Source organism: Ursus maritimus, unplaced genomic scaffold (assembly GCF_017311325.1).
Source record: "Ursus maritimus isolate PB19 unplaced genomic scaffold, ASM1731132v1 scaffold_3, whole genome shotgun sequence".
In the NCBI taxonomy this organism is placed as follows: Eukaryota; Metazoa; Chordata; class Mammalia; order Carnivora; family Ursidae; genus Ursus; species Ursus maritimus.
This window is the reverse complement of record NW_024425563.1, coordinates 59,276,948-59,302,851: the sequence shown is the minus strand read 5'-3', so window position 1 is coordinate 59,302,851 and position 25,904 is coordinate 59,276,948. Positions and strand designations below refer to the sequence as shown.

The following is a 25,904-nucleotide window of genomic DNA, read 5'->3' as shown; positions in this document are numbered from 1 at the left end:
GACAGGAACGAGCCATTTTTAACGAGTCTAGGGGCCTGAATAGTATTTGACAGAACTTTTGCTGGCTACTCTGTGGCTCGAAAAAAAAAATCTAAGATGAAGATCTTATGTTTGGGCCTTCAATATCAGGATTGAAAGGTTCAGGGAGAAAAGTGGGCAAAGGGGGTATATATTTCTTTCTGATCAAAATTTATCCAGAATTTGGTATTGGCTTATAGAACTTTATCATAATGTGAAAAACCTAAGTAATTGTAAACTGTGAACTATATGCAAATACATTAAAATTGATAAAGTAAATAAACAAAAAACTGGCATAAAGATATATTGAATTTAATTCATTGCCTCTAAAATATATTTGTGTTACTGAGGTAGCTAAGCTTAAAATGCCTTCTTTAATAAGAAAACGGTTGAGAAAAATATTTCATACTCCAGTGTTACAGGGTATTTGATAAAGAAAAGGTCACCAATAAATGAAAGCATCTAAGTTTGTATAATTCTTATTTACTATTTTCCCAACACACAAGTAAGGGCATACAATTGTTCTTGTTTTAAAAGAGCCAAATAACCTTTCTGGATTTCAGTTTTTCATCTTTAAAAACAGGAGCACTGAGATCATTCATCAATGATGTCTCTTCAAGCTGCAGCTCTGGGATTCTTGTGAATATTTACTACTACTCTGGGAATTCCACAAATCCTACTACTCTGACTAGTACTAATATTAATACTTCTGCTGCTGCCACTACTCTATCATCTGCCCAAAGGTTCTTCTCCCAGTGAGGAAAACATACCATGTCTGAAACATTTGCAGGACAAAAACTGCACATACACAACAGGCAAATATATGACGTATCATAAGTCTCTCTCAAAGTCTGGATAAGGGGAAATCTTCGACGTAGGGAAAGGCAAGCACTAGAGGCTAGATGATAAATAGAACATTTTCAAGTGCCAAGTCCTCCCATCTTCCTTCAACCATAGCTATTGGCTCAAAAAAGTTCACAGAACATCTTTCTTGGGACAAACCCCTATGGGAAGGTTCTCTTGGTCCCTCTCAATCTATCGTGCCTTAATAAGAATTTTCAAACAATATCCATGTTCTACATGAAGAACATTCTCTGTAAGTGATGAAGCGTTTTTTGGGTTTTTTTTTTTGTTGTTTTTTTAAGAGTAGTAACAGTTGGTGCACAAAGGAGAGGTCAATCGTTTTCGTCTCTCAGGGCACCTGGGTGACTCAGGCAGTTAAGCATCCGACTCTCCATCTCAGCTCAGATCTTGTTCTCAGGGTCATGAGTTCAAGCCCCGAGTCAGGCTCTGTGCTGGCCGTGGAGCCTACTTAGGGGGGGGAAAAAACTACCAAAAGAAAAAAAGAGTATTAACAGTTTTGAAACCTTTACAAGTGGGCTGAGTACTGGCCCTCAGGGAAGGAAGAAGACATCCCCAGTCTATGCAAGTATGAGCTGGGGATCTGACCTATGGAATTTCAATCATCTGAGGCCTTAGTAGATAATTTTATGCTCTACAAAAAATGGGGAGAAAATACCAAGTTATTTCAGAGTATTTGTGTTAAGTAGAGATTACTGAGAAATATATTGTGAGATAGGACTATCAAATAATATTTATTAGAGAGCCCTAATCTGATAACAGAGACTGATCACTGATAATGTTACATTAAATGCAAATGGCTTTCCATTATCTCTCAAAGAAAAACAAAACATGGGAAAACACAAGCAGAACAGCTGCATTAGATTTCAGACAACTTAAGCTACCTGTGCCTGAATATGTCTAAAACACTTTTTTGAGACCCTAAATATCTGAGAAGCTATTCATTCAATTCACTGAACACCCACAAAATGTGAATTATACAAAGATGTGTAAGACATGACCCATCCTCGGTAGGCCAATTTAAATAATATTCACACTGAGATGTATATAAAGCATTTATAAGCACATAGAATTCGTTAATTCTAAGATAAGCAAAGAATAAATGACATTCATAAATGAAATGATTCACGAATGAACAGAATCTTAAAGAATGAGTATGATCTCAAAAAGCAGAGTAGGTCAATATTTTGCATATGTAATTGCCACTGGTGTTCATGATTTATTAAAAGATATAAGATAACCTTCTTAGTCCCTAACACAGGAATTAAGGCATGGGTTAAAGAGATGCGAACAAAGACACTGACAGTAATCCACGGGAAAATCCAGTGGCCATACCTTTGAACAGAGTGCTTTTGTAGAAATAAACATAAAACTAAAAAAAAAAACCCCAAAAACCAAAACCACCGAAGCACATTTTCTTCAGAAGGTAACAGATCAGCATCTGACTATTCCATGACTATGCGTACATGCTGACCCCCACACAATGCCACATCCCTTGACATGGGATGAGTAAGACTTTATTTTAATCAGTTGCATGCAGTTTGGAATTTAAGTTCCATGACCACAAAGGTATTTTTCTCGTTTGTCCACCACTGTATTATCAGTGCCTAGCCAGAACACGGCACAGGTGTTCAAACATGTTCAAAACATGTTCATTAAATGAATAAACTTTTAGAGTCTTATCAACCTACTTAGCATCCTCAATAAAAATATACAACTATCAACATTTGTATCAACAAATTTAAACTAAAATCTCATAAGTAAAATGAGAATTGTTACACTATTAAGATTCACTATTCATATTTTAAACATAAAAATCAAAATAATGAATATGGCTCACATTTCTAAGAATACAATCATTCTAATTTTGCAAACAGAAATATGAATACAAGATTCCCTACAGTAATAAGACACCTAAAGGAGCAATCACAATTCAAGCCTTTTCTAGGGATCTAAAAATATCCCCTAACAGGACTGTAAAGTCAAAAACTAGGAGCAACTATGAAACAAGCCTCTGACTGGTTTAACGATGTGGCATCCACAGCAAAACGAACTTCTTTGCAAAACCTTAGATTTAAGTAAGAGTCAAAGACTGCATATAAAATCATTACACAAAGGCACTTTTTCTATCTTAAAGTTTAATCAGACATTGTATAAACAGGATTTTTAATCTAGCCATTTCTGATATATTGTCAATAATTGAGCTTTTGAGTTAACATCACTCTCAGCTACTGTCAAGTAATGCTTGTTGGGGTGTAATTCATTAGCTTTTAAAAAAGCAACCACAACTGGTTCGTTCCTGGGTTTTGGCACCAAAAAGAAAAAAAAAAAGGCAAACACACGAAACCAATCATTTTTACTTACTGAGACGCAGCACAAACTCTCGTTAAGAGAAAATTCAGTAACAGAAGCAAATATGCATTGTGCATCTTAAGATGTTAAATGTTATAAAAGGGGAAAAGTGGCAAAATGAAAAAAAATAAAAACTATAAAAATGCTAGCCACACAGTTATGACATACAGGTTCACATGTACTACTTTAGCTCAGATGACTTCTTTATATCTGATTTTGTAAATTCACATGTTCTATGAAATGGTGGTCCAGAAATGTAGTCATTTTCATGACTGCTTTGGCCTTATTTGCAAATACTAGCAAATGCTGTGTTTGCTATTTGTAATCACCACTATGCATAAGTATATGTATATATATTAAAAACACTGGAACAAAGAATATAATATTTGGTCCTGCAAATAACTTCCCACCATTATCCTTTACCTAAACTTTCCAACAAATACTGTTGGGCTTTCAGCCTAATCACTCCAGTAATTGCACAGCAATATACTTATTTAATATTAAGCAAAATTTAACCAAAGATGGCATAGATCACTTGCCTCAAAATAATTTATTACTAATTATAGGCAAAGTAAGTGGAAAAGATTTGTTGGCATACTTCCTTGGATCATGTTTCTGAAGTCAATTTCTAGGACAATGGGTTAAACCAAAGGCAACATTTAAGAGGATAAATAAAACAGGAAAGAAAAAGCTAAAAACTTGAGGTGAAATATACAATTTCAGCTTCCAGCTATAACACAGCCACAAACTCCAGTTTTGTGGGGGGGTTGGCATTGCTCTGTTTTTTGGCTTTCACCTTGGCATTAAATCTGAACTACCGACCTGAGGAAGAAGGAGCTCATAAAACTAAAAAGTTTGAAAAGGATCTACCTGAGAAGACTTTATTAAAACTGATGCAATTTTCTAGCTATACATAGTCATTTACAGTAATTTCTTTTTTTTTTTAAGATTTTATTTATTTATTTGACAGAGAGAGAGAGACAGCCAGCGAGAGAGGGAACACAAGCAGGGGGAGTGGGAGAGGAAGAAGCAGGCTCATAGCAGAGGAGCCTGATGTGGGGCTCGATCCCATAACGCCGGGATCACGCCCTGAGCCGAAGGCAGACGCTTAACTGCTGTGCCACCCAGGCGCCCCAACAGTAATTTCTAATTACATGTATTTCCCCATTAATTGTGGTTTTTCTAAAATCTACCTTTTTATATTCAGCAAGCATTCACCATATTTAGATATTATCTTTTCTTTTTTTCCTTGAATGTGGAAGAAGTACCATAGACTCATAATGTGTTCTGGGCCTGAGAGATTATTATTTCCTTGTCATTTTGCAGATAAGTAAATAAAGGTTAACTGACATGCCCGAGGTATATGATTTAGAGTTCGTTTCTTCTATGGAAGTTGATAGATTTCCAGGACGTTATCTAAAACAAAATCTCTTGTAAGAGGTAGCTTTTTTTCCAGTGGGTTTCTGTTTTCATTTGAAAAATATGTTCTTTGTGAAACAATCAAGCACCCACCAAAATGTGTGTTTTCCTGAAAAGGCGGCCACTGGACTCTAAACTGTGCCCAGCCCGGGTGAGATGTACACTAACAATGAAAGAGTAGACCGTCGGACGATGAAAACCCCCAGGCACCTGGGATGCGGTGGGGCCACCAACGCTTGGCTCTCCTTCAGTGGCAAGGGGAGGATTCCTTCTAAACTAGAGCTGTTTCTAGCACGACAGGGATCTACAGTGAGCACTTCCTCCAGGTAAAGCAAGAGAAAATAAGTAAAAAACAGTCTCTGGAACTGGATAGTACAAATAATTCTAGCAAAGATGACAAAAATTAAACTATTTTAACAATATCATTTTTAGGTAGACTTCATTTTTTAATTCCCTAGCATACTTAAATAACAAAATAACAGTGCATTACTTCTATAAACATTTTCAGAAACTCTTATCACTTTGTGAATTGCATCCGTGTATGAACAGGAGAGTCCATCCTACAATTTAACTTCAAAAGACTGACACCGCTGTCACTGTTCCACAAATAAGTAAATGACAAGATAAGCCACAGATCTAACTTTGTGTTGCACGGAAAGCCTGCATCAGAATCGTCTAACAGCTCACTAGAAATTGCGGGCCCAATTCCAAACCCGAAAGTCAAACTCTCATAGGATAGGGAAAATGGAGCTGCATTTGAACTGGCTTCCCAAATGATGCTTGTTCATACTCAAATGTGAATCAAGATTACTGGACTCATGCAGAATTACATAGCTGATTACTTTCAGTAAAATAATTAAAACACATCTCAAACGCTTACTTTCCTGAATGGGGTGCCAGATAAAAATCTAAAACTGATAAATCAAGAAGTTGCAGTGTAAGGATATTATTTAGCATGTGGGACAAATGAAAGGCATAAAAAAAAAAAGTTGCTATAGAGAATAGGACTTTGTTGAACAATCTTACTTGTGTTTTTTCCCCCCACTCTGTAAACATAATGCTTTGGTAAAATATAAAAAAGAAAAAAGCGAAAGACAAAAAAGACAAACAAACACAAAACAACTGAAACAACAAAAACCTTACACAAAGGAAACAGAACCTTCAAGAGCTGGTTATAGCTTAGATCTCAAGTAAGACTCTCTAAGATGAGGAAGGCACCAGGCTATTCATCCTTGAAGTGGATAGTTTGGGTCTGTACAGTGGCATGTTTAAACATGCCTCTTTTTTTTTTTTTTTTTTTTTTTTTTTAAGAAAACAAGACACAGTAACAAACTCATGTTCTCATATCCCAGAAATAGACTTCCTCTTCGAATGTATGCTTACCTTCTGGTAAAAGAAGCTGTAGGAATTACAGACAAAGTCTTCCCGGCCAGTCATATCCAAAAATTTAATCAGGCAAGAAAGGTTTCAAAATTAGTAATAAAAAGCCAACTTTTATCAAGTACTCACTATGTGTGTAAAAAGGAACACAACCCAAGAAGGTGGCTTAGTAGAAAAGCAGAAAAGTAAGAAACACAAACCACCAATGGAACTTCCCAATCCAGGGCAAGGACAGGTTAATATAAAAGAAATTATTTAGTCAGGGTCTGCATGGAGACTTCTCTGACTTCAGTGTTTTAAAAAGCAGATTTGTGGTCATTATCTGTTAATGTACCCCCTGCCCCCACCCAACGTAACTGCAAAAGGGACCCAAGTATTACTGTATTTTTTTTTTAATTCCTAAGAAACTGAAGTATAGCTATGACTTTTATTTACTTGAACAAAGACTCATCCATGTAATAGTGGCTCTAAGTTGAGATCCCACACACTGGTTTGCCCTGATTCTTTTCAGTTGGGTCACCAGTACTGTATTATGAATTTCAATTGAAGTATACAAACTTGCAAACTTTCAATGTTTACTTTCTGATATATAAACATATCAGAGTCAAGGTTATTGTTATTCCTTTAATGACACTATTCTAACTGACATGCATTCCTGTGTTCTTTCTGGAGTACAAGAGAAAGGAGTAGAGTTACAAAGACCTATCCTGCTGGGAATTTTTGCAGAACCCTGGTTATACCCCTGGGAATGTTCTGGGAAGAGGTAAAAGGTAAATGTGAACATCATCTATCCTGTGAATCACTGTAGAGAAAACACTGAAAGTGTACCCAAATGGAAACAAACCAGTTGGAAAAATTATAACATATTACTGTAATGAAAAAAATGAGAGATAGTACATTTCAAAAGATGAATGCTGTAACTATGTTTAAAGTATGTGATTTGAAATATAAGATTATTAATGTATTAAATTTAAAACACATAATTTACAAAAGTTCAGTTTATGTACAAATTTGTGTCCACTTTGGAAAGATAAGGCTAATTTATGTTCTAAATACTCTTTAAATTCTCTTTTCTGAAAAGACAGATTTCTACTTCCTCTGGACTAAAGCATATCTTAAAGTAATCCTGCTTTTTTCAGCAGTGGCTGAGTTCTGAAAAGATTTGTTTCTAAGAAATAAACAATTTGTTAGAGCCAAGTAAGCTTTTCTCAGCCTCCATTCACTTCTTAGGATGGACTTGTAGGGAGTTGTTTTCATTTGCCTTCAGTGCCTACAGGTGCTTCAAAAGTCAGCACCCTTCAAAGGTCAGCAGCAAGCTACAGGTCTTTAGATTCTAGATTTCCAGTTGACGTATTTTGTAAGTAAAAATCAAGAACGTTTGGGAAGAGTTTTAGAGAATCCCCAAGTGTTATGGTTTAATATCATTTCTCACAATTTTGAACTCTCTGTTCTCTCCTCTTCCACATAGATTTACACATTATGGTCAAACAGACTTTGGCTGTTCATTCTCCTAACCTACATTTACCAAAGGACTGAAGCAATAAAAAGAGAGGCATTTTATTTGTTTGAGGTATGTAAGGAAGTCTGATCATTTATGTTTGAAAAAACAGCCCCACAGAGTCTACAGACGGGCACACAGACGGGGTGGGGTTTCTTTCTATTCCTAGAGATAGGATCCCTCTGCTCCACGAAGCATTCCCAGAGAAGAACCAAACATTTGTAAAAGGCATTTAGCAGACAATCTAACCTTTCGGTTCCAATGTTTGATAACCTCCTCCATCCAGAAATCATTAGAATTTAATCCATATACCCTATTTCTCTTTTTGAATCATTTCCCTTTGTTCTGTTCTCAATGAACATTGAAATTAGCTTTTCACCATCTTCGAACAATAGTCCTTTATGAGAGTGGAAACGTGAAATAAAGCACACCTCCATTTTCTTTTTATTAGACTATTTCAGATTTATTTTTACCTTTGTTTAGAGGTTTCCTTTAAAATTAGGGGCTTTATTCACAAGTCCCAGAGCCATATTTGTTAAACTGTGAATATTCACTATTGAAGAAAAATAAAACCTCAGCATTCTGAAAATGCTTAACATTCATGGTTTTAGCATGTTTTTCCAGAATGAGACTACATCTAGTGTGTTAAGGCATGATCATATACTTTCCCTTTAAGAAGGGAATTAGGGTTTTGAAAGCACTTAGGAGGAGAAGAGCACTAGGAGCCTGACCACATTCATGTGATCAGTTTTACTTACTTACTTCTATAACATGCTAGGCAGGACATGCTCCTAAACCTCCAGAGGTTTACAGTCTTATTGAAGAAATACATGTACCTAAAATGTTACAATAAGTACCAGACACAAGATACTGTAGTGTCTAACTCTGCAGGTAAGGATAGCAAGAATAAGTCAAGAAAGACTTCAATGTGGTCAAGTCTAAGCTGAGCCTGGAGGAGGAGCTCTACCAATACCACAAAGCAAAAGTAAAAGTTTATAAAGCAAAATGAACAACATGTGCAAAGGCGGAGGGACATAAACCAGCTCCACCTGTTTGGAGAACTGAAAAATTAGAAGGGCTCGAGCTCGGGGGACAGGGAGGAACCAGGTGCTGGGATGGCAAGAGTTAAAACTGCAACAAGTCAAGGCCCAGATGGTAGAATCATGTTCTGTAGGACTTTGCTCTGAAGAAAGTTTAAGGAGAAAATTAGCAAGGTCAGACAGCTATGCATTACCGCCCCTGCAGAGAATGGACTGGGAGGAGGGAAAACTGAAAAGAAGAACACCAACCAAAAGGCTTACTCACAAGATCAGTCAAGGCAGAATGTGGATGTGAACTCAGTCAAATAGAGATAAGTAACAACCACAAAATTAAGATATTTTTGAAAGCTAGAATGGACAACTTGGTAAGCAAGTGGAGGTCTACGGTAAAGAACTTGGAAGAATTGCAGATAAACATTTTCAGCTTAGCTGGTTATGCCATCAACCTGGAAAGGCAAGAGAAGTCCAAAGAGACACTGATCGGGAAAAACAGTAGTAACAATTTCCACATTGGCCTAGCCAAGTGGGAATTGTCTGTGGAGCATCTTGTGTTATGGTGTTTTATGCCAATGCTTAGCTAAGGGCTGAGGGTTGAGTCCCAAGGTGTTGCGTTTTTCTGACTTGGCACAAGAATCACATGGAGGATCAGGGGAAGATGCCCAGTAGATGGGGGCAGGGGGACACCCAGGCCAGAGATAACAATGTAGGAAACATCACTATACAGAAGTGCGCTGACCGCTACAGCAACGAAGAGCCACATGTGTCTCTTTAAAGTAGCAGAAATTAAATAAAACAAAAAATTCATTTGTTCAGTCCCATTAACCACAGTTCAGGTCTCAGTGAACAATGTGGTTAGTGGCTACTATACTGAATGGTCAGAAACAGATGATTTCCATCATCATAGATAGTTCTACGGGACTGTGCAGGGATGGTCCATGTTAGAAAAGAGCAAAGGCTTTCCCCTCCTCCTGGGGAAAGAGGAGGGAGGGAGAAGAAGTAATCAAAGTAGTTAAAAGAGAAAGGAAAAATCATCCCACGTGGACCAAGAGAAGAGTTCAAGAAGACGGAAGAGTCAAGAATACAAAAAAATGAAAAGAGTTCAGATAAGAACAAAAATTTCTTTCTGGTAGTGATTTTACCCTGGCATTTGGTATAGTATTGGAATCATTACCAATTTCTTCAGATGTAAAATGACTCAATGAGAATAATTCTCCCACTCAGATGACAGGTTTAGCTTTTAGAAAGGACTCAAGTGTCCCAAAGAAAGAGAAATGCTGGAAATGTGACCGTTCCCTTCCCACACTTTAAAGAAGAAAGGAAGGCCTTCCCTAGCCATCGTCCTTGGCTGTCATCTTTCTGGAAATTTCTAAGGATCTCAAATAAAGGTCTATATCATTGCTGAATAGGTTTCCTGAAATCGCCTAATAAATATATTCCAAGATCAAACAGCACACAAAATTCTCTTCTTAGATCAAAAATCAAGCTGGCAGAACAGCAGTTACCAGGGGCTTGGGGCAGTGAGAAGTTATTTTTTAGTAAGTACAGAGCTCAGAATGAGATGATGAGAAAGTTCTAGAGGTGGGCAGTGTTGATATTTATGCAACAATATGAGTCCCACTGAACTGCAGGCTTAAAAAATGGTTAAAATGGTAAATTTTCTCTTTTGTATACTTTACCACAATAGAACAAAAAAAATTTTAATGAAGCTGAACTAAACACAGGAGGGAATCTGCATGTAACTTCTTACAACCCTTGACACCTGGGAAATTTAAAATACCAAACATAAAAGTGGACAACATTGCTCACAGACATCTGCTCCTTGAAGCACATAGGTATTTGTATTAGACGTGTGAGATTACGTGTGAGAATATGGGTCTGAAAAGCTGTAAGGTAGTAAGCATCTCTAGTTGCTGCTGATACTGCCCCCTGTGAAACTGTCAATGGTCTGGAAAAATGAAATAAGTTAGAGCTCTAAATGATACTGACAGAATGAAAACGTATTAGGTCACTTTCGTCATCAAGATGGCATTTATACCCCTTTCTTTACTCTTTACATGTCAGGTCAACAGCCTCAGTTAGTTGGTAGAATGGCAGAGCATAAATATGAGGAGGGAAGCCGGAGGCAGCCATGTTTGTACAGGCATAACGCTCACTCAGGGATTACCAGGAGGCGACTGTCCCATGAATCACAACTCATGCATTTTCTGACAGGCCCTGGAGCAAGGCTCAGGGAAAGAAACACTGAAGGGATCCTAAGACAAGCCATGGGTTACTTCCATTTGTCTTACTGCAACCAGGAGGCAGAAAATGAAGCTAAAAATTACATCAAAGTAGGTGAAAGTTCATGAATGTAAAATAATACAAACCAACAAATTTTTATAAGTTACTCAATACACAGTCTCCCATGGATCTTAACTACTGACTTTCTCCCATCAGCATTCAGACTTTTTCTCATGAACATACCAAAAAGCTGAAAGTAAACACTTGCACATTCATAGATCACACACTATTTCTTCTTCAAAGGTATTAACCAAATACAGGACCATCTTTTCATCAGAACAGTTTTCCTCAGCTACTATGTGGAGCTCCACTCAGATCATACAGGGATTCCGCTGGTGTCACAACTCCACAAACAGAATCACCTCTTGACTATACGCTAAAAAGGTACCAACGTAACGCGAGAACAGACACTGGAGGTGGAAACCAACCAAAGAGAAAGAATGAAAGAAGGAAACAAGAAAGACAGAAAAATTCAAGAGATGAGTCATACTATACTTACAACTTTCAGTCTGATAGTCTGGCACAAACTGCTCATCATTGTCAGGTACCTGAGCTGAAGAAAAAAAAAAATTAAAAAAAAAATTAAGAGAGAAACTGCCAAGGCATAAGGAATGTCAAGTAAGATCTTTTTCGGCTCAGGTCAAACCTATGATTATTTGCCAATGAGCTCCTGTTTAAAATGGTATTGACAGCAACACTTGGGAGGGAAAATAGAAGCAACCATGGATGTCAACTAGAAAACACAAGTGTCAGAAATCTAATTGTGGCAGTTGTGGTCCTTCTGAATATCACCTGCCAGATGGAAATAAAAGAGACAAACAAAATAGAAGAAGCTACAGGATTTCTATTAGCTGTGGGGCTTCTCTGCAAGAAGGGAGTAAGAAGTAGTTCAATTCACCCACTGCCAGTGCTGCAGCAGCCCATAACTACAGCCTTCTTTCAAATGATGTGCACTTACACACATCCCTCTGCTTTGACAGAAATGCCTGCATTTGGTCTACTCAGTCAATTGCAAATAAGACTACCATAATTAAAAGCGTTTGACCTAAATTTGGCCAAAATATGCTACAAAGCTTTTTTTTTTTTTTTTACTGAAAGCATATCCATTGATTTTGGTCATATAGAAGAAAATAATATATTTTAGGGATTATGTCATAATAATAAAATTAAAAATAATAAATTCCATCTTTTCTTGCAAAATATTTTCCTGGCAACTATACAACACTCATGAAAAGAATATCACTATTTCATCAGTCCTTGTGTCAAAGAACTTCCCTATTTTTAGTAAAGGAAAAAAATACTGAAGAGCAAGGACTTAATGTATTCGGCAGCAATCAAAACACAAGTACACGTTTTCACTTCTAAAATATTTTCATTGCGGTTGATTTAGACATAAAAATAACCTATTCCAAATTGATAATATATTACTAAAACAAGTTTTCACGTGCACACACAAATATACACCCTCATACACACATAAACGACATAAAATAGAATTTAGTTCCTTTTAATTTGGTAAAAAATAGAGGAGCTATCCTATTTAACTTTAGCTATGATCTGATTACTAGTACTACTTTATTAGTAATATCTAATACTGAAATGTTTTATCCAGTCAAGTCATATTAAAATAGATGTCAATTAATTTTTTAAAAAGAGCCTACTATGAATGGGAAATGTTTATGAACATAATCATTCGCTGTGGAAAAAGTTTCGGGTTGGTAGCTGAATGAGTTAAAAAAAATTCCCTATAAAAAGAAATTCTCTATTCAAAAATTTATATAAAAAAGAAATACAACATAGACAGGACTAAACATTCTTGTGTATCAGCTTAATCACATTTTTAAAAGCAGAACTATTTGGCTCAATAAAACTTACATCGTATTATTAGGAGCAGAACCAATGATAATCCTGCCGATTGTTAAAATATATACAGCCTGACATTAAATTATTTCCTAACGTTCTCTGTACACCAATACTTCAGCCTATTAAAGACAAATTCTATCCTCTGTCACCAAAAAAATTAAGAACTTTCTTCCAAGTTATAAATGATCAGCATATAATGGAAGATGAGATTTTTTTCCTTTCATATTCCACTAACGTCTGCTACCATGGGCAACTAAAGCCATGCAAACTTCAAGTCACAGTTCTATGACTTCCTATCTATGTAAAGTATGTACACTATTTTAACCTATTTGAACTGTATTTTATTCATCAGTTTAATAGTGGTAATACAGGTTTTTTGTGATGATTAAATTAAATCCTAAATGTTACTTCTTTTTTCCAAACTTTCACCTCCCACCCATTTCTTTCAATTCACACACACAAAACTACTTCAGTCATTATAATGTAAGTTTAAAATCTTCACTTCTCCTGAATTACATTGGAAAGAGATAAAAATAACAGCTAAAATGTGTACATTGGTATTCCCTTAACTATAAACATTTTTAACATTATAGCAAGCTTCATTTTTCTCACAGATTCATCTAAGTGGAGAAATAGCCTTTAAAACAAGTCTTCACACCAAAAAAATACAAAAATGTTTTCAATATCTATTTAATAAATAACAGCAGGTAGACAGAACCAAATCCTACACATTTTTTCCATCATACCCACATGTTTTGGTTTTCCTTCTAAATTAACAGCTAAACAGACATAACTATCGAGATGCAAAATTATCAACCACAGCAATTACTATGCTTATAAAAAGCCAACATTTACAAGAATCTAATAAAAGTGTAATATCCCTTTACAGGAATAGTTAAAAATAGCTGGTGAGTAACAAAAATATATTTGTAACCAAATATGCTGGTATGAATGTCCTAAAGGCCAGACATTATTTTTTCCTTACTATCATATCATAAGACAAAATTGCAACTCTGTGATACGTTTCACTGCAAGAAAGACATAAAAATCACTGATGGATATGTGGTATGTGTTGGGATAAGTGTGGGGGGGGAGAAAAGCCAAATTTTTAGAAGAGGCAGGAAGTTATACTTCACAAATATATAGAAAATAGGTCCATAACAATTTGTAAAAAGAATAAGAATTGCTATTTCTGTTCTAACTCCTTAACATACTGAATAAATACTTCACACTTATGCCTGAACATATTACAGCATTTTAACAAAAAACATATGACTCACATTTTCACAGAAGCTAATCTTAAGAAACGGACTAGACCAAATGAAGCAGCATGCTACTTAAATAGACAAAGGCTTAAGTATACTTCTAATTTCAAGTTAGAGTAAAAGGAAAGCAGTTAACGAAAAACACACGTTGGATCTGGGCAAGGAAAATATGACAAAGTATTGCCACACTCATATCATACGTTTCCTTTTTTCCTCAATTCACGGGAATTCTGTGAAGCAGCAAACTACAGCCGCCTGAAAATCTGTGGCAAGCCATACCAACTCCAAAGCGGAAAATTAACCATAGAGGCCAACCTTTAAAAAACACTATTTTCACTGCTATCTACTATAAACTAGGCTTGGAATAATCACCTTTGGGGAATGAAAATGTTTCCCCACACTATGTAATTAAAGAGGAAGGGGAAGAGTAAGAAAGGACAAGGGGGAAAAGTATAGACCAAAAGACCAATAAAAGGCTTTCAAGAAGATTAAGCATGTGGATTTTATTGGTAATAGCTGGAACAGCTCTATCAGTTCATTGCACATTAATAGACAAGTTGCCATCAAGTCTCAGGACTCCGGCTTTAAAAGGGTAGGATCTGCTCTCTCAGCTCTTTGCTTTACCTAGATTATTATCCAAAGTTGTTGTGTTTTTTCTCTCTCTCTTTTACTGCATAGCAATACATAAGAAATAAGCTCATGAAAATATTAATCATGATCTAGATGCCACAGAATCAGTAACCCTCATTTTTAGCTTCAGCATACTTCCCTAACTAACATTTCCGGGGGGCGAGGGCGATTTTTAAATAGAGTTCCTTTATTTTATGCTTAAACTTTCAAATGAAATACTAATTACTTAAGAAAAGGTGAGAGTTTTAAATATTTTCCAAGGTTGGCTGCAGTTAAGTAAGAATCCTCTGTTCCTTACAAACTAGGGGTCCGTGGAGTTTTCTTTTAAAGCTAGGAAAAAAGTGGAAAAATTACAAATGGAACAAATGTCAAGTATAAAAGGGGTTAATAGTTAATTAAAACCAGTTCTATCCACTGTAACAATGACCTGGAGCCAAACAAGGCGGAAGATGTATGAGTCATTCTTTCTGCCTGTGAATGAGACAGCTGATCTCCTCAGCAATTCCTCCAGACAAGCAGGCAGAACTGGAGTTCTGCCTCCATTCACAAAAACACAGTCCAGCATGAGCCATGTGGCCCAACCGCAATCTTTTCATGTCACACCCTTCCAGAGAGCTAAAGCAAGTCAACTTGAACTTGCAATAAACACACCAATTTTATTGCTCTATCTCAAATACTGCTCAGATCTGTTAAGGTATACATTTAAATAAGTGGCAAGTTTACAAAATTAAATCTATCTAGAGCTAGACAGACATCTATATCTATCTATCCATCTAAATATATATATACATATATATATTTAACCCATCCGGCTTTATAGGGTAACTATTCACAAAACCATAATTGTATAAAACTGAAAAGGAAGGAAAAAAGGAAGGAAGGAAGGGAGGGAGGGAGGGAGGGAGGGAGGGAGGAAGGAAGGAAGGAAGGAAGGAAGGAAGGAAGGAAGGAAGGAAGGAAACTAAGAGAGTGGAGGGAGGGAGGGAGGAAAAAATCATTCAAGAAATGTCTTATTTTTCTTGCCTATTATTCAGATTTTCTTTTTCCTGAGGTAACAGATTATTGTTGAACTTTGTAGCATATCACTTTGAATCAAAGAATTAGCAACAAGTTTCTCTGAATAAACTTGAATTTTATTTTAAATAAAAGCAAAACAACAGGAAAATCAACCTTTGCACGGTGGTATTCTGTATACTCCTGAAACGAAGCTTCAGGCCATGGAACAAAATAATCATGAAGCCACTAAGCCTGGTTTTATACCACATCCACTTTTAAAATTAAAAATGATTGTACCGACGTATAAGCATTAATTAATACAGTAGTATAAACATATTTAAAGAGACAAAAAAAAAAAAAAAAAGCGGGGGGGGAGCTATTTCCCCATAACAGAAACATCTTTAATACTTGATGCTCTAAAAGAAAGAAAACAGTAAGTTTCAGCTGTCTTCAGTCTCAGATCAGCTTCCATTCCTAACTCTACACTGACCTACTACAGTGACTTGGAAACAAGCACAGCTTAAGAGCTGTTGTTTCTATTTTCTAATACTATGGAGGTCTGACTTTATTATTATCATTCTTTTAATTATAAGCTTGTACACAGGTCAAAGGAAATAAAATTATGAAATTCAAGAAAATACACATGTCTTGTAACTGAACCAGAAAAGCAATATTTCATTAACACTGATTAGGACCCTCTGGGAAAGTATATCAAAGCTATACCACATCCAAGTTCTATTTTTAACAAACTTTTTTTTTTTATTTTGCAAGTAGACCCTAGATGAAAAGACATTTATATAATTTCAACAACTATTTTAAAATATAATACATTTACTCTACCTGCTCTTTTAATCAAGTCCAAATAAGAAGTCTTCTTTTCATATTTTAGAGTATTTCCTGGTACAACAAAAAGGGCCGAAGTAGCGCCCCTCCCCCTACACACGAAATAATTCTTGCTCAATACTAAGAAAAAGTATGGACTTCTGTAATTTAATGCTTAATTCTCATTTCCTTTTTCATGTAAACCACATAAAATAATGTAGTTTTTAAAGTCTTTAGCTCTTACCATATCACATAAAAAAATTAATGAGCACATATCCAATTTATGCTCCACTTTAACGAGAAACAGTATAATTGTTTGAAAAATAAAAATGAGTACAGTATGACTACTGTGCCTTGCAGATGACATGGATAGTGAGTAACAACAGCACACATTATTTAAAGGAACTTCACAGGAAATTATTTTGAATGTAAATTTAATATCAGCTTCTGAAGTAAATGGAGAGGATACAATGACATCTCTACAGTTAAGTTAACCTATTATTTGAAGGTCACACAAAACAAAAGAAAACAAGCCTTATCTGCACGAAGTAATAACCTTTGGTGTAGAAAGGTTGTTCTTGGAGATAAAACTTTGATTCAAGTGTGGGGGCAGCAGGAAACTTGACTTACTATGTAACACCATTGAAAAACATCCTACCCTGTGGCAGCAAATCACTGTTGACTTTCGTCCTTACTCTCACTGATGAAAAGGGACCTCAAGAACACCTAGATCCACATCAAAAACAATGTTCAAAAGTTGCTACGCATTTATATTAGATACACAGGAAATTTAGTACTTCTCTTCCAGTTGTTAGTAGGTAAGCTCTAATCAGCAATTTTAGAAGAATGCAATCCTTTTGAAACTCAATTTTCTATCCTTCTGTTTCTCTCCCTCACGCACAAAAGGGTCCATTTTAACTATGAATTTTTAGGACACCATTCACTAAAGCACCACTTAAAACAGAGGGTTAAGAATAAGACGTTACCACGATGCTGATAGGATTGATATATGAACTCATTATTTCATGGGATCAAATAATTGAAATTGCCTTTCTGTCAGCAGCAATCTAACTCAAAAGACAAAGAATCAATAAAGAATTGTACATAGTAAAATTATAATATAAAGTAGCTATGGCAAAATTTAAAATAGACACTTTTTTTTTTTAAGCGCTACTGTGGTCACTGAAAACATCTTTTCAATTTTCTTTAGAATGAGGTGTGAATATATTTGAATGTGGCAGATATGTCAAAAATATTTAAATTGCAGTGTTAGTACTTAGAAAGTGACACTAATACAAAGTTATATCCTTTACAAACATTTTTGATCCCCGTTTGGAAATTAAAAATATATTTCCATGCATCGCCCCAAATTACAGGACTTCAGCAAACTGAGAATACTGGCTCCAACCCTCGCCCTCAAATAGTCCAGCCTTATCTACCCCGAATGGTCCTTAGATATAAAACACATTTCATAATCCATAATAATTTACCTATGACTAATCCATATGTTGCACTTTAACTCTAATTTATAAAAATTCTTCTAGGAAAAAACAAACAGCTTGGTGTATATCATTTCCCAAGTATTCAGGGCTTTAATCACTTTTTAAAAACATGATTTTCATATGACACGACTTGACTCTCACGTCTAATAAGATTTTTAGACCTGTTTAACTTCCCAGTGGGATTCTAACTCATGAGAGAAACTTGGTTAATTGCCAATGATCTTTTTTAAAAGGGTCAAGATGACTTAAAAATTCCATGGTCACTTTCTTGGCTACCAAGCATTATGAAAAGAAATATATAAACAGACCCTAGTCTGCCAATTTGGCAATGTTTTAACTTCTGGATGTCCAGAAGGACAGAAATGGACAAATCTAGCTACAAAAAACCTAGTGTAATTTTAAGATCTCTTCTTAGTTCAAGACGTGGGATAAGTCAAGTTAAAATGCCAAAGCAAATAATATAATGATACAGAATTGCTAAAAATAAAAATAAATATGCAGTCTATTAACAAGTAGTAAAAAAAAAAAAAAACTCTCTTTCCATTATTAGATTTTAAAAGTCCTATTAACAATATTTTGCTTATATCATGATAGGATAAATTAATGTAAACTATTTTGAAAACTGTTTACATTATTCTAAAATGCAGTCTTATCCATAGTCTGTAAACAGTCGCCCACCTGGGTATTCAATAAAACACTCCGAGGATTAATTCCTTAACTTATTTAAGCTTATGAATTATTTTCTAAGTAAACATCCATGTTCCTCCAAATACATCAGTCATTTTCTAGGTTTGTTTTATATAAAGTTAAATCTTGAAAGCTGATTTACAGGTATGTTAATAATCATGGGTAAGAATATATTCAGCGCAGTTTTAAAAGATTAACTTGGATAAGTTATTCAAATCACTTACCGAGCGACAAATAAACAAAACAAGTCAAAAGTACGAGACTGTACTAAAACTGATTGTAAAATGGCAAGAGTCTGTCACAGAATCCACACTTTAAAATTCCAGAAAAGAGTTGCTATGCACATGCAAAATCTGCCAGCAAGTGCACTGACTTGGAATCAATGAGACTTAAACATCTAAGAACTAACCTTCGAGAACAATTAAAATAGCTATTGCAAGTTATTTTAGAGAAGCGAACAAATTTCCTCATAAATGTAATGTCCTCACAACCTTCAACTTTGCAAAACTAACAGATCAAAGTTAACACAACGACCTCTGTGCACATTTTTCTTGAAAAAGTTAGGTTTGCATATATGGTTTATGTTGCAATAGTAAGTAATCTATTGCAATAAGTTTCATTTACAGAGACAAGCAAAATGATCTTTAAATATAACTAAAACTTTCATGAATACTTACCTTTTACGAACATGCAAATACAATCACCCTTTCAAAGGGCTACTAGAAGAGCTATTTAACTTAAAAGATCTATAACGGCTGCAAAAGCTTTTTGGAGAACTAGAATATCAGCAAAACAAAGAAACTTATTTTACATGCTAACAGCAACTTGATGAACTGCAAGCAAGACCACCGATAAAACACTGCAGTCTGGCTCAAAGTAGCAACAGCAACACTTGGGTTCCATTTAAAGAGTCTCTCCTAACAACCTTAAAAATCTGTTCCAAAAATTGCGTGTTTCCCAGATAAAATACAGAAAGAAAGACAAATTATACTCAATGCTTAAATAGATGTAATTTTCTCTTTGTATTTCCCATAAAACACATCATAGGACAAAAGTAATATTTCACATCTATGACAAATTGAAAAGAAAAATTTCAAATTGTGGACAGCAACAGAAGTCCCTCAACATTAGGCATTTCTCAAGTTATAGTAAGCTGTATTGAAGCAATATTTCATTGTTCCTATAAAATAAAGTTTCACCCAATAAAAGATAACAATAGATTGCAACACACAATTTTAGTAAAAGGTAATTAAAAATAAGAGTAATGCCTTTAGATGTCACTTTGCTGTATTAAATAAATCCTAATAAAAGTGACACAAAAGCAAAAATCAATTTCAGCAAATATCACATAATAGTAACAAATAGAAAACATTTCTTTAAATCCTCAAATCCCCCAAAGATTTCTTTTAAAGCCATAGATTTCCTAAGTATTGGATACACACCTAACGTTCTGTGTTGTGAACAAGGTGGAAAGAAGACACTTGCACTTAAATCTTGAAGCATCCCGTCCTGATGAACCCAGAGAAACTAATTTCTGCCATCAGAAAAGTCCTCCACCAGAACACCAAATAATGATATGCGCTGCTCTAAAAGAAACAGCAAGCCGGGTTCTGGCTCTAGGAGGTCTCTCGAGGTACAATAATATAAACCTGATCAATTGCAATTAAAATCTGAACAGAGGCTTAGAACTTGAAGTCTTGGTGCATTAGTTCTTGCCAAAAGCAGATGTGATTGTGAGCTGGAAGCAATTTCTCCTGGTAATTTGTGATGACACTGGGTAGTGCAGCCCCAGATTCCCCAAAGACAAACTCATCAGAGACTCTAATGTATGCATGACACATGAGGTGGCTCTTTTAGAGCTCAATTAATTGGGCTGAACATTAAGACAGCAAGTTCAGGACTTTTTCCCCCCCTTCTAGAGTTGCTTTTCCCCTCCTTTTAAAGCAATTTTTTGCCTTACCTTCTGCAAGCCATGTTTCCTGTAATTGACTTAGATCTTGAAAGAGTTCTAAAAAACAAGTCAGAGACATAAACAAAAGATTTGAAAAACCTTTAGGCTCCATTAAATGGAAATGTTTGTCATGAAATTGGTATTAAGTATCAATTTAATTTGGGGAGGGGAGTCAATATAAAAAGAAAATAGGATTCATGGCTTAAATAGCTCAATAATCCTGCCATTTTAATGGCTATTAAGCAACACTTCTTTAAGAAATTCTTTTAGTGAATTAAATAATGAAGGCAGTATTTTCCCCTTTTAACAAACAATAAATAAGCTCAGGGACACTAAACACACATGCGCTAGGATTCACAAAAAGGCCAAGGTGAAGGTGTGTCTATTCCGGTAAACCTTTCTTAAATAGACTCAACTCTTGCAGAGGAAAGAGTAGAAAGGCTGACAATCACCTTCTTTTCTATCTTCTGAACCTTATATAAAAGATGTAACAGTACATGGTATAATTCTTAAAGCACTGTATGTTTTGAGTTTCAATGCCTCAAAACTAAAAGGGACAACTTTTAAAATACAAGATCTTAATTCTCTACATTAACAGATTTACAAAAGTCAAAGTGAGATAATTCTCTGGCACCTGTTTATTATCAAGTCCGAAACTGTGTATTCTGTCATAGTGGGAGAGAGAGGGTGTCCAATATGTATGAAGATTTAAGTTTCAGAATTCAACATGCCTAATCAAAATGGCAAACTGAACTTTGATAATTAAATCTAAGTATATTAAGTTCATTATGAATGCTCCCGTATGGCTAGAATACTTTATAATATATTGACCTCCTAACAGTGCATTAAAAAAAAATCTATAACCTAATTTCCCAAATAGGTATTCTAATTATAAATTAGGCCTTAATTATGATTCAGTGAACACTTGAAGGCCTATAAACAAGATATTATGACCTCACCCTGAAGTCATTAAAATCATCCATGAAAAGTTTGATAACAGTAAATGGTTTTAGTGTAAGGGGAAGGGGAAATCAAACAATGATTTACATCCTTTAACTTCTAATAAAGTAGAAAGGAGAAATTAAGTAGTATACCTAGCTGCTTACTTTGTCCCACCGCGTTGGGTATTTTAAAATTGTTACCTCAGTGTATGGGATTAGTTATGTGCCATATGGACACAAGTACTTAAACACAAAAGAATGATTAAAAGAAGGATGCCACTATTAAGTTTTTATTTCCTTCTTTCATTAGTTTGTGACAGGGCCATAAAATACCCTCCTATGCAAACTGTCACATTGTTAATTGCTCCAAGTAAAAGTCTCAGTTAAATGCAGTAATTTGAAAGAGTCTTATTTTTAAGCTAAGACTGAAGTGCTCCTCACCTTTATGAGGATGGGGAGTATAGGTAAAGAGGGGGGATTCAACCCAAAATCAAACCTCACCTTCTGAATCATGAGCCAGATCTCTGTTAATGAATTTTCTTTTCCTGACATTTGTTGGTTTCTCGTTACAATTTCTCCCACGCTGATTCTACAAAGGGAAAGATAAAATCCTTTAAAAAAAATGTAAACCTCAGATGTCACACACACAAAAAACCACATGCATACATAAGTCTACTGGATCCTCTCTCTAAATAGAAAAATAAAAGTCCATAGTATCAATTCTAATACTCATTTTCACCGTTCACTTGACAGTGAAAGCTTAGGCTGAAAATTCAACAACCAGGGAGAGTTGCTTCCCAGCGCCAAGCGTAACACACGACTACTTATCAGTCATATATTCATGGCATCTCAGCATCAAAACAACATTAAGCAATCACACTTAAAGTCGTTTTTAGCTGGATCAAAGCTAGACTAAAATACCGTGAATTTCATTCTCTCTGATACCACCCCCCAAAACAAAAAATAAAAATAGAGTGGTGAAATAAAAAACATGAGGAAAAAAATGAGACGATAAAAAAAGAAACAAAAACACCCCATGTAAACAGAAAGTGTCAGCATTTGTCTCAACTTCATTCTTTTCAATGTGGCAGACAAACCCAGCCAAAAACTTTGAGTGCAGCAGCTGCTGCTGCCCTCCATCTCCTCTTCCACTCATCTTGGGCACTTTAATCAGAAAAAAAAAGGGGGGGGGTCTTAAAAACAAAACTATGCCTTATCCAAATCACTGAAAGGTAAGCTCATTTTGAAGATTGGGCTTCTAGAAGCAGAGTCGCCCTACAGTGGCAACAAAGCAGATAAAGTATCTGCAATTCCAGCCCCCTTACCCCCTCCCTTCTCATTCTCTCCCTCCTCCCCCGCCCCCCCTCCCGTTGGAGTCAAGTTTATAAACAGCAACTTTCGAACTGATCACTCACATTGGTGACCATGTAAGGCACTTGCTGGTCATAAAATCCATCCATTCTGCTGCTCTTCGCAAATCTCAGCTGAGTGTTTTATATTTTGAGCATTTAGCTGGAGATTTCCTCGGGATCTGGACTTCTATCAACCTAGAGGGGAACAAGATGGCTTTTAGGCTAAAAAAAAAAAAAAAAATCATGAATGAAGCTCTTGAATTTGCATAGCTAATTACCCTCCGACAGTCCCATTCACAAAAATAACCCTCCCTACACCGCCTCCTTCACCTGGATCCAAAGAGAGCCAAGAGAGTTCACAATTTACATATTTTCGGCAGTAGCAAATATCCGAACAAGAGGCGATGTATTTATTTACACTCTCGATGTTTCCCTGCGCGGTCGGTGTACCCCGGGCAGCTCTGATTCGCAAACGTGTGCAAAACTAGCAATGGCGATCAACGAGACTTGCTTTGCACCTAACGGGACTAAAGAGACGGAGACACCTCTTTCATAAGGATAGTTTTTGCAACCCACAACCATGCAATTATCTGGAGAGACATAAAAAGTTGTTGGAAAGACCCACCTGAAGGCCACGCTAGGCGAACGGCTGCAAAAAATTCCCTCCAAATTTAATAAAAACATTAATTATTGCCCAGCACTTCCCCTTTGGAAGCCGAAAGCGCCTCTGACAGAGCTCAATTCGGTGGTTTTTCCTCTACTTCTCCTCCAGGGGCCTCCAATCCAAACTGATGGATCGCTGCCTCCCATTGGCTCCGCGTCTCTTTCACAAGATCAGATTTCTAGCTGTCAATCAGGCGGCTTGCTGCCCCTTCTCGTGGATCTCTCGCGCCCCTCTTCCTAGCGGATGCTCCGCGGGCTGGCGCAGTATCCACAGCCTACGAACGCCACAGAGGAAATCAACTGCCTTCCTAACGCGCGGCTTATTGTTTAGGCGTCCGGGACACTGAAGCCATGTGTATCGAGTCGTTAGTATTCCTTACTGGTGTGTTCCGTCCACTATTGGGCTGATTCCCTAAATCACTTTTGTTCGGTTTGGGTATATACTCTGAAGTGCGATCCACCAAGCCCACGCCTCCTTACTCCCCCGAATCCTCTCCCTCAAGATGTCCAGCTCCCCCCCCCCACTTTTAATCTGATAAGGAGCTCACCTCGCTCGACAGACTCCTTCCCACTAAGCTTTTGGCCCAAATTATTTTCCCGTTTTTCAACACCCAGCACCACTTTTTAACGGCCACCCTCAAGTAAAACAAGATCCTATCGTTCATGGGACAGTAAAATAAACAATCTATGAGCCAAAGCACCTGGGAACTGAGGAATTGCTTGTTAGGAGCGGTTGCGTTGGGAGGGAAATTTAGCAGGACCACAGAGCAATCTAGGTGAGGAAAAGTATAAAAAACAAATGTGTCCCACGTGTGCACTGGGACAAGGTGCTTCCAGTCCACTGTGGAGGTGGGGAGGACCAGGGAGGGAATGGGGTGGCTCGGATATCCTAGGGACCCGCACGTTTCCTGAGCTTTTGTTATGTACACACGGAGGCGGAGGGTGTCACTTACTGTACTTGACGCTTTCACTTCCTCTCCAGCTTTTAAACCGCCAGAGCCCGGAGCTGGGGGCGAGCGGTGATGAGGCTCGGGTTTCAAGGACAATGATCGGGACGTTAAAAAGTGTGGGCTGCAACTCTGAAACCACTTTGCCTTGACGCGCCTATGAGGCTTGGAGCTCTAAAAAGTCGCTTAGGAAGTAGCCTCGGCCCAACAGTGGATGGGGAGGCCGTGGGGATGAGACCAGGGACTTTGTGGTGTTGAAATTCACTTGTGATCCTGATGGCGACCAGAGCTGGAGCCCAAAGGACGTTTCCGGCAGCTGTTCCGCCCGTAGGGAAACGTGCTGGAGTTCTCAATTTCTATTTGAAAGTTTCCTTCCTTAAATGGAACGTGATGGACACGCATTTAAATGAGAGTGTGAGCCCACAGGACTCAATTCCGGACCCATGCAGGGAACTAGAAAGGTAAATATCTGTCAAAAATATATATTTTTAAATAAACAACAGAAAAAGTATTACTGGGGAAAGACCCAATAACTGTGGACAGCCAAGGACACCCACCATGCATTCCCTGAAACTAGTTAATCCAAGTAGCCCCTGCAAACGCGAGCACATACAAGCATTTTGAGCGGGAACTGCACTTTAACCTCGGCCACGAAGGGGTTCCGGGCACAGCCTGATTCTCCAAGCGGAATAGTGAGGCTGAGGGGTACATTCAGAGGGTGCAATCAGGCGAGGAGCCAATAGCACGGGTGTCCCGCCGCCCAGCATTCCCGGGAAAAACCAGCCTCTGTAACGTGAGCAACAGTTTCCAAAGACCTTCTCAGCGGCCAGAGCCTGACGGGTATCCACGGTAACCGAGAGGGGGCGGAGCCTCAGGGTAGGCCCCCGCGAGGTTCTCGCCTCAGCCAATAACGTATCTTATGTTCCCAGCCCATTGTTGTTTATTGCTGACCTCGCAGCGCTCCGCTAGGAGATTGGCCGCTTCAGGGAAGGGGCGGAGCTTGTCCCGCCCCTGCAGCTACCTTTCGGCTCCATTCACAAAATTCCGGCCTTTCCTGGTCACGTGGTTGGGGGCGTGTTGGGGCAGGGGAAATGACACAACAAAGGCCCAAGTTCCCCAAACCAAAAAACTTTTTTCTACCCCTCTACCTGCTCTATGATTCGTCCCTGAACAAAAACTCTGAGAAAAAGGAGGCTTAGGTCTGAGAACAAGAGCAAAAGAAAGAAATAACTCGGAAATTGAAGGAAGGCTCACAGGGCGAAAATCTCAGAGTGCACTGCCTACGAGAAAAGCTGCGAAAGAGGAAAGGAAGAGAAAAGGAGAGTGGGGAGAAAGCCTAAAGACAGACTAGCAACTTGCTTGCTGCCTCAAGCCATTCTTTCAGAAGTGCAAACAGTTCAGTTGCAGATAGATTTTAGTTTTCTCACCTAACTTTCT

General features: G+C 37.2%; 1 protein-coding gene across 2 annotated transcripts in view; it reads right to left on the bottom strand.

Annotated features, from left to right (window-relative positions):
- Window positions 1–25,489, bottom strand: part of ETV1 (ETS variant transcription factor 1) — a 91,464-nt gene extending 65,975 nt beyond the window's left edge. The window contains exons 1-6 of one of the 2 annotated variants that reach the window (XM_008686344.2): window positions 23,483–25,489; window positions 23,188–23,384; window positions 22,921–23,079; window positions 22,007–22,094; window positions 20,574–20,621; window positions 11,348–11,401 (exon numbers count right to left, since the gene is read on the bottom strand). In XM_008686344.2, coding sequence (XP_008684566.1) covers window positions 11,348–11,401; window positions 20,574–20,621; window positions 22,007–22,094; window positions 22,921–22,965 — 235 coding nt within the window. In that variant the 5' untranslated portion in view covers window positions 22,966–23,079; window positions 23,188–23,384; window positions 23,483–25,489. Of the gene's footprint in view, window positions 1–11,347; window positions 11,402–20,573; window positions 20,622–22,006; window positions 22,095–22,920; window positions 23,080–23,187 lie in introns of both variants that reach the window. The other variant, XM_008686345.2, reaches the window with a different exon arrangement.
- Window positions 25,490–25,904: the final 415 nt, after the last annotated feature.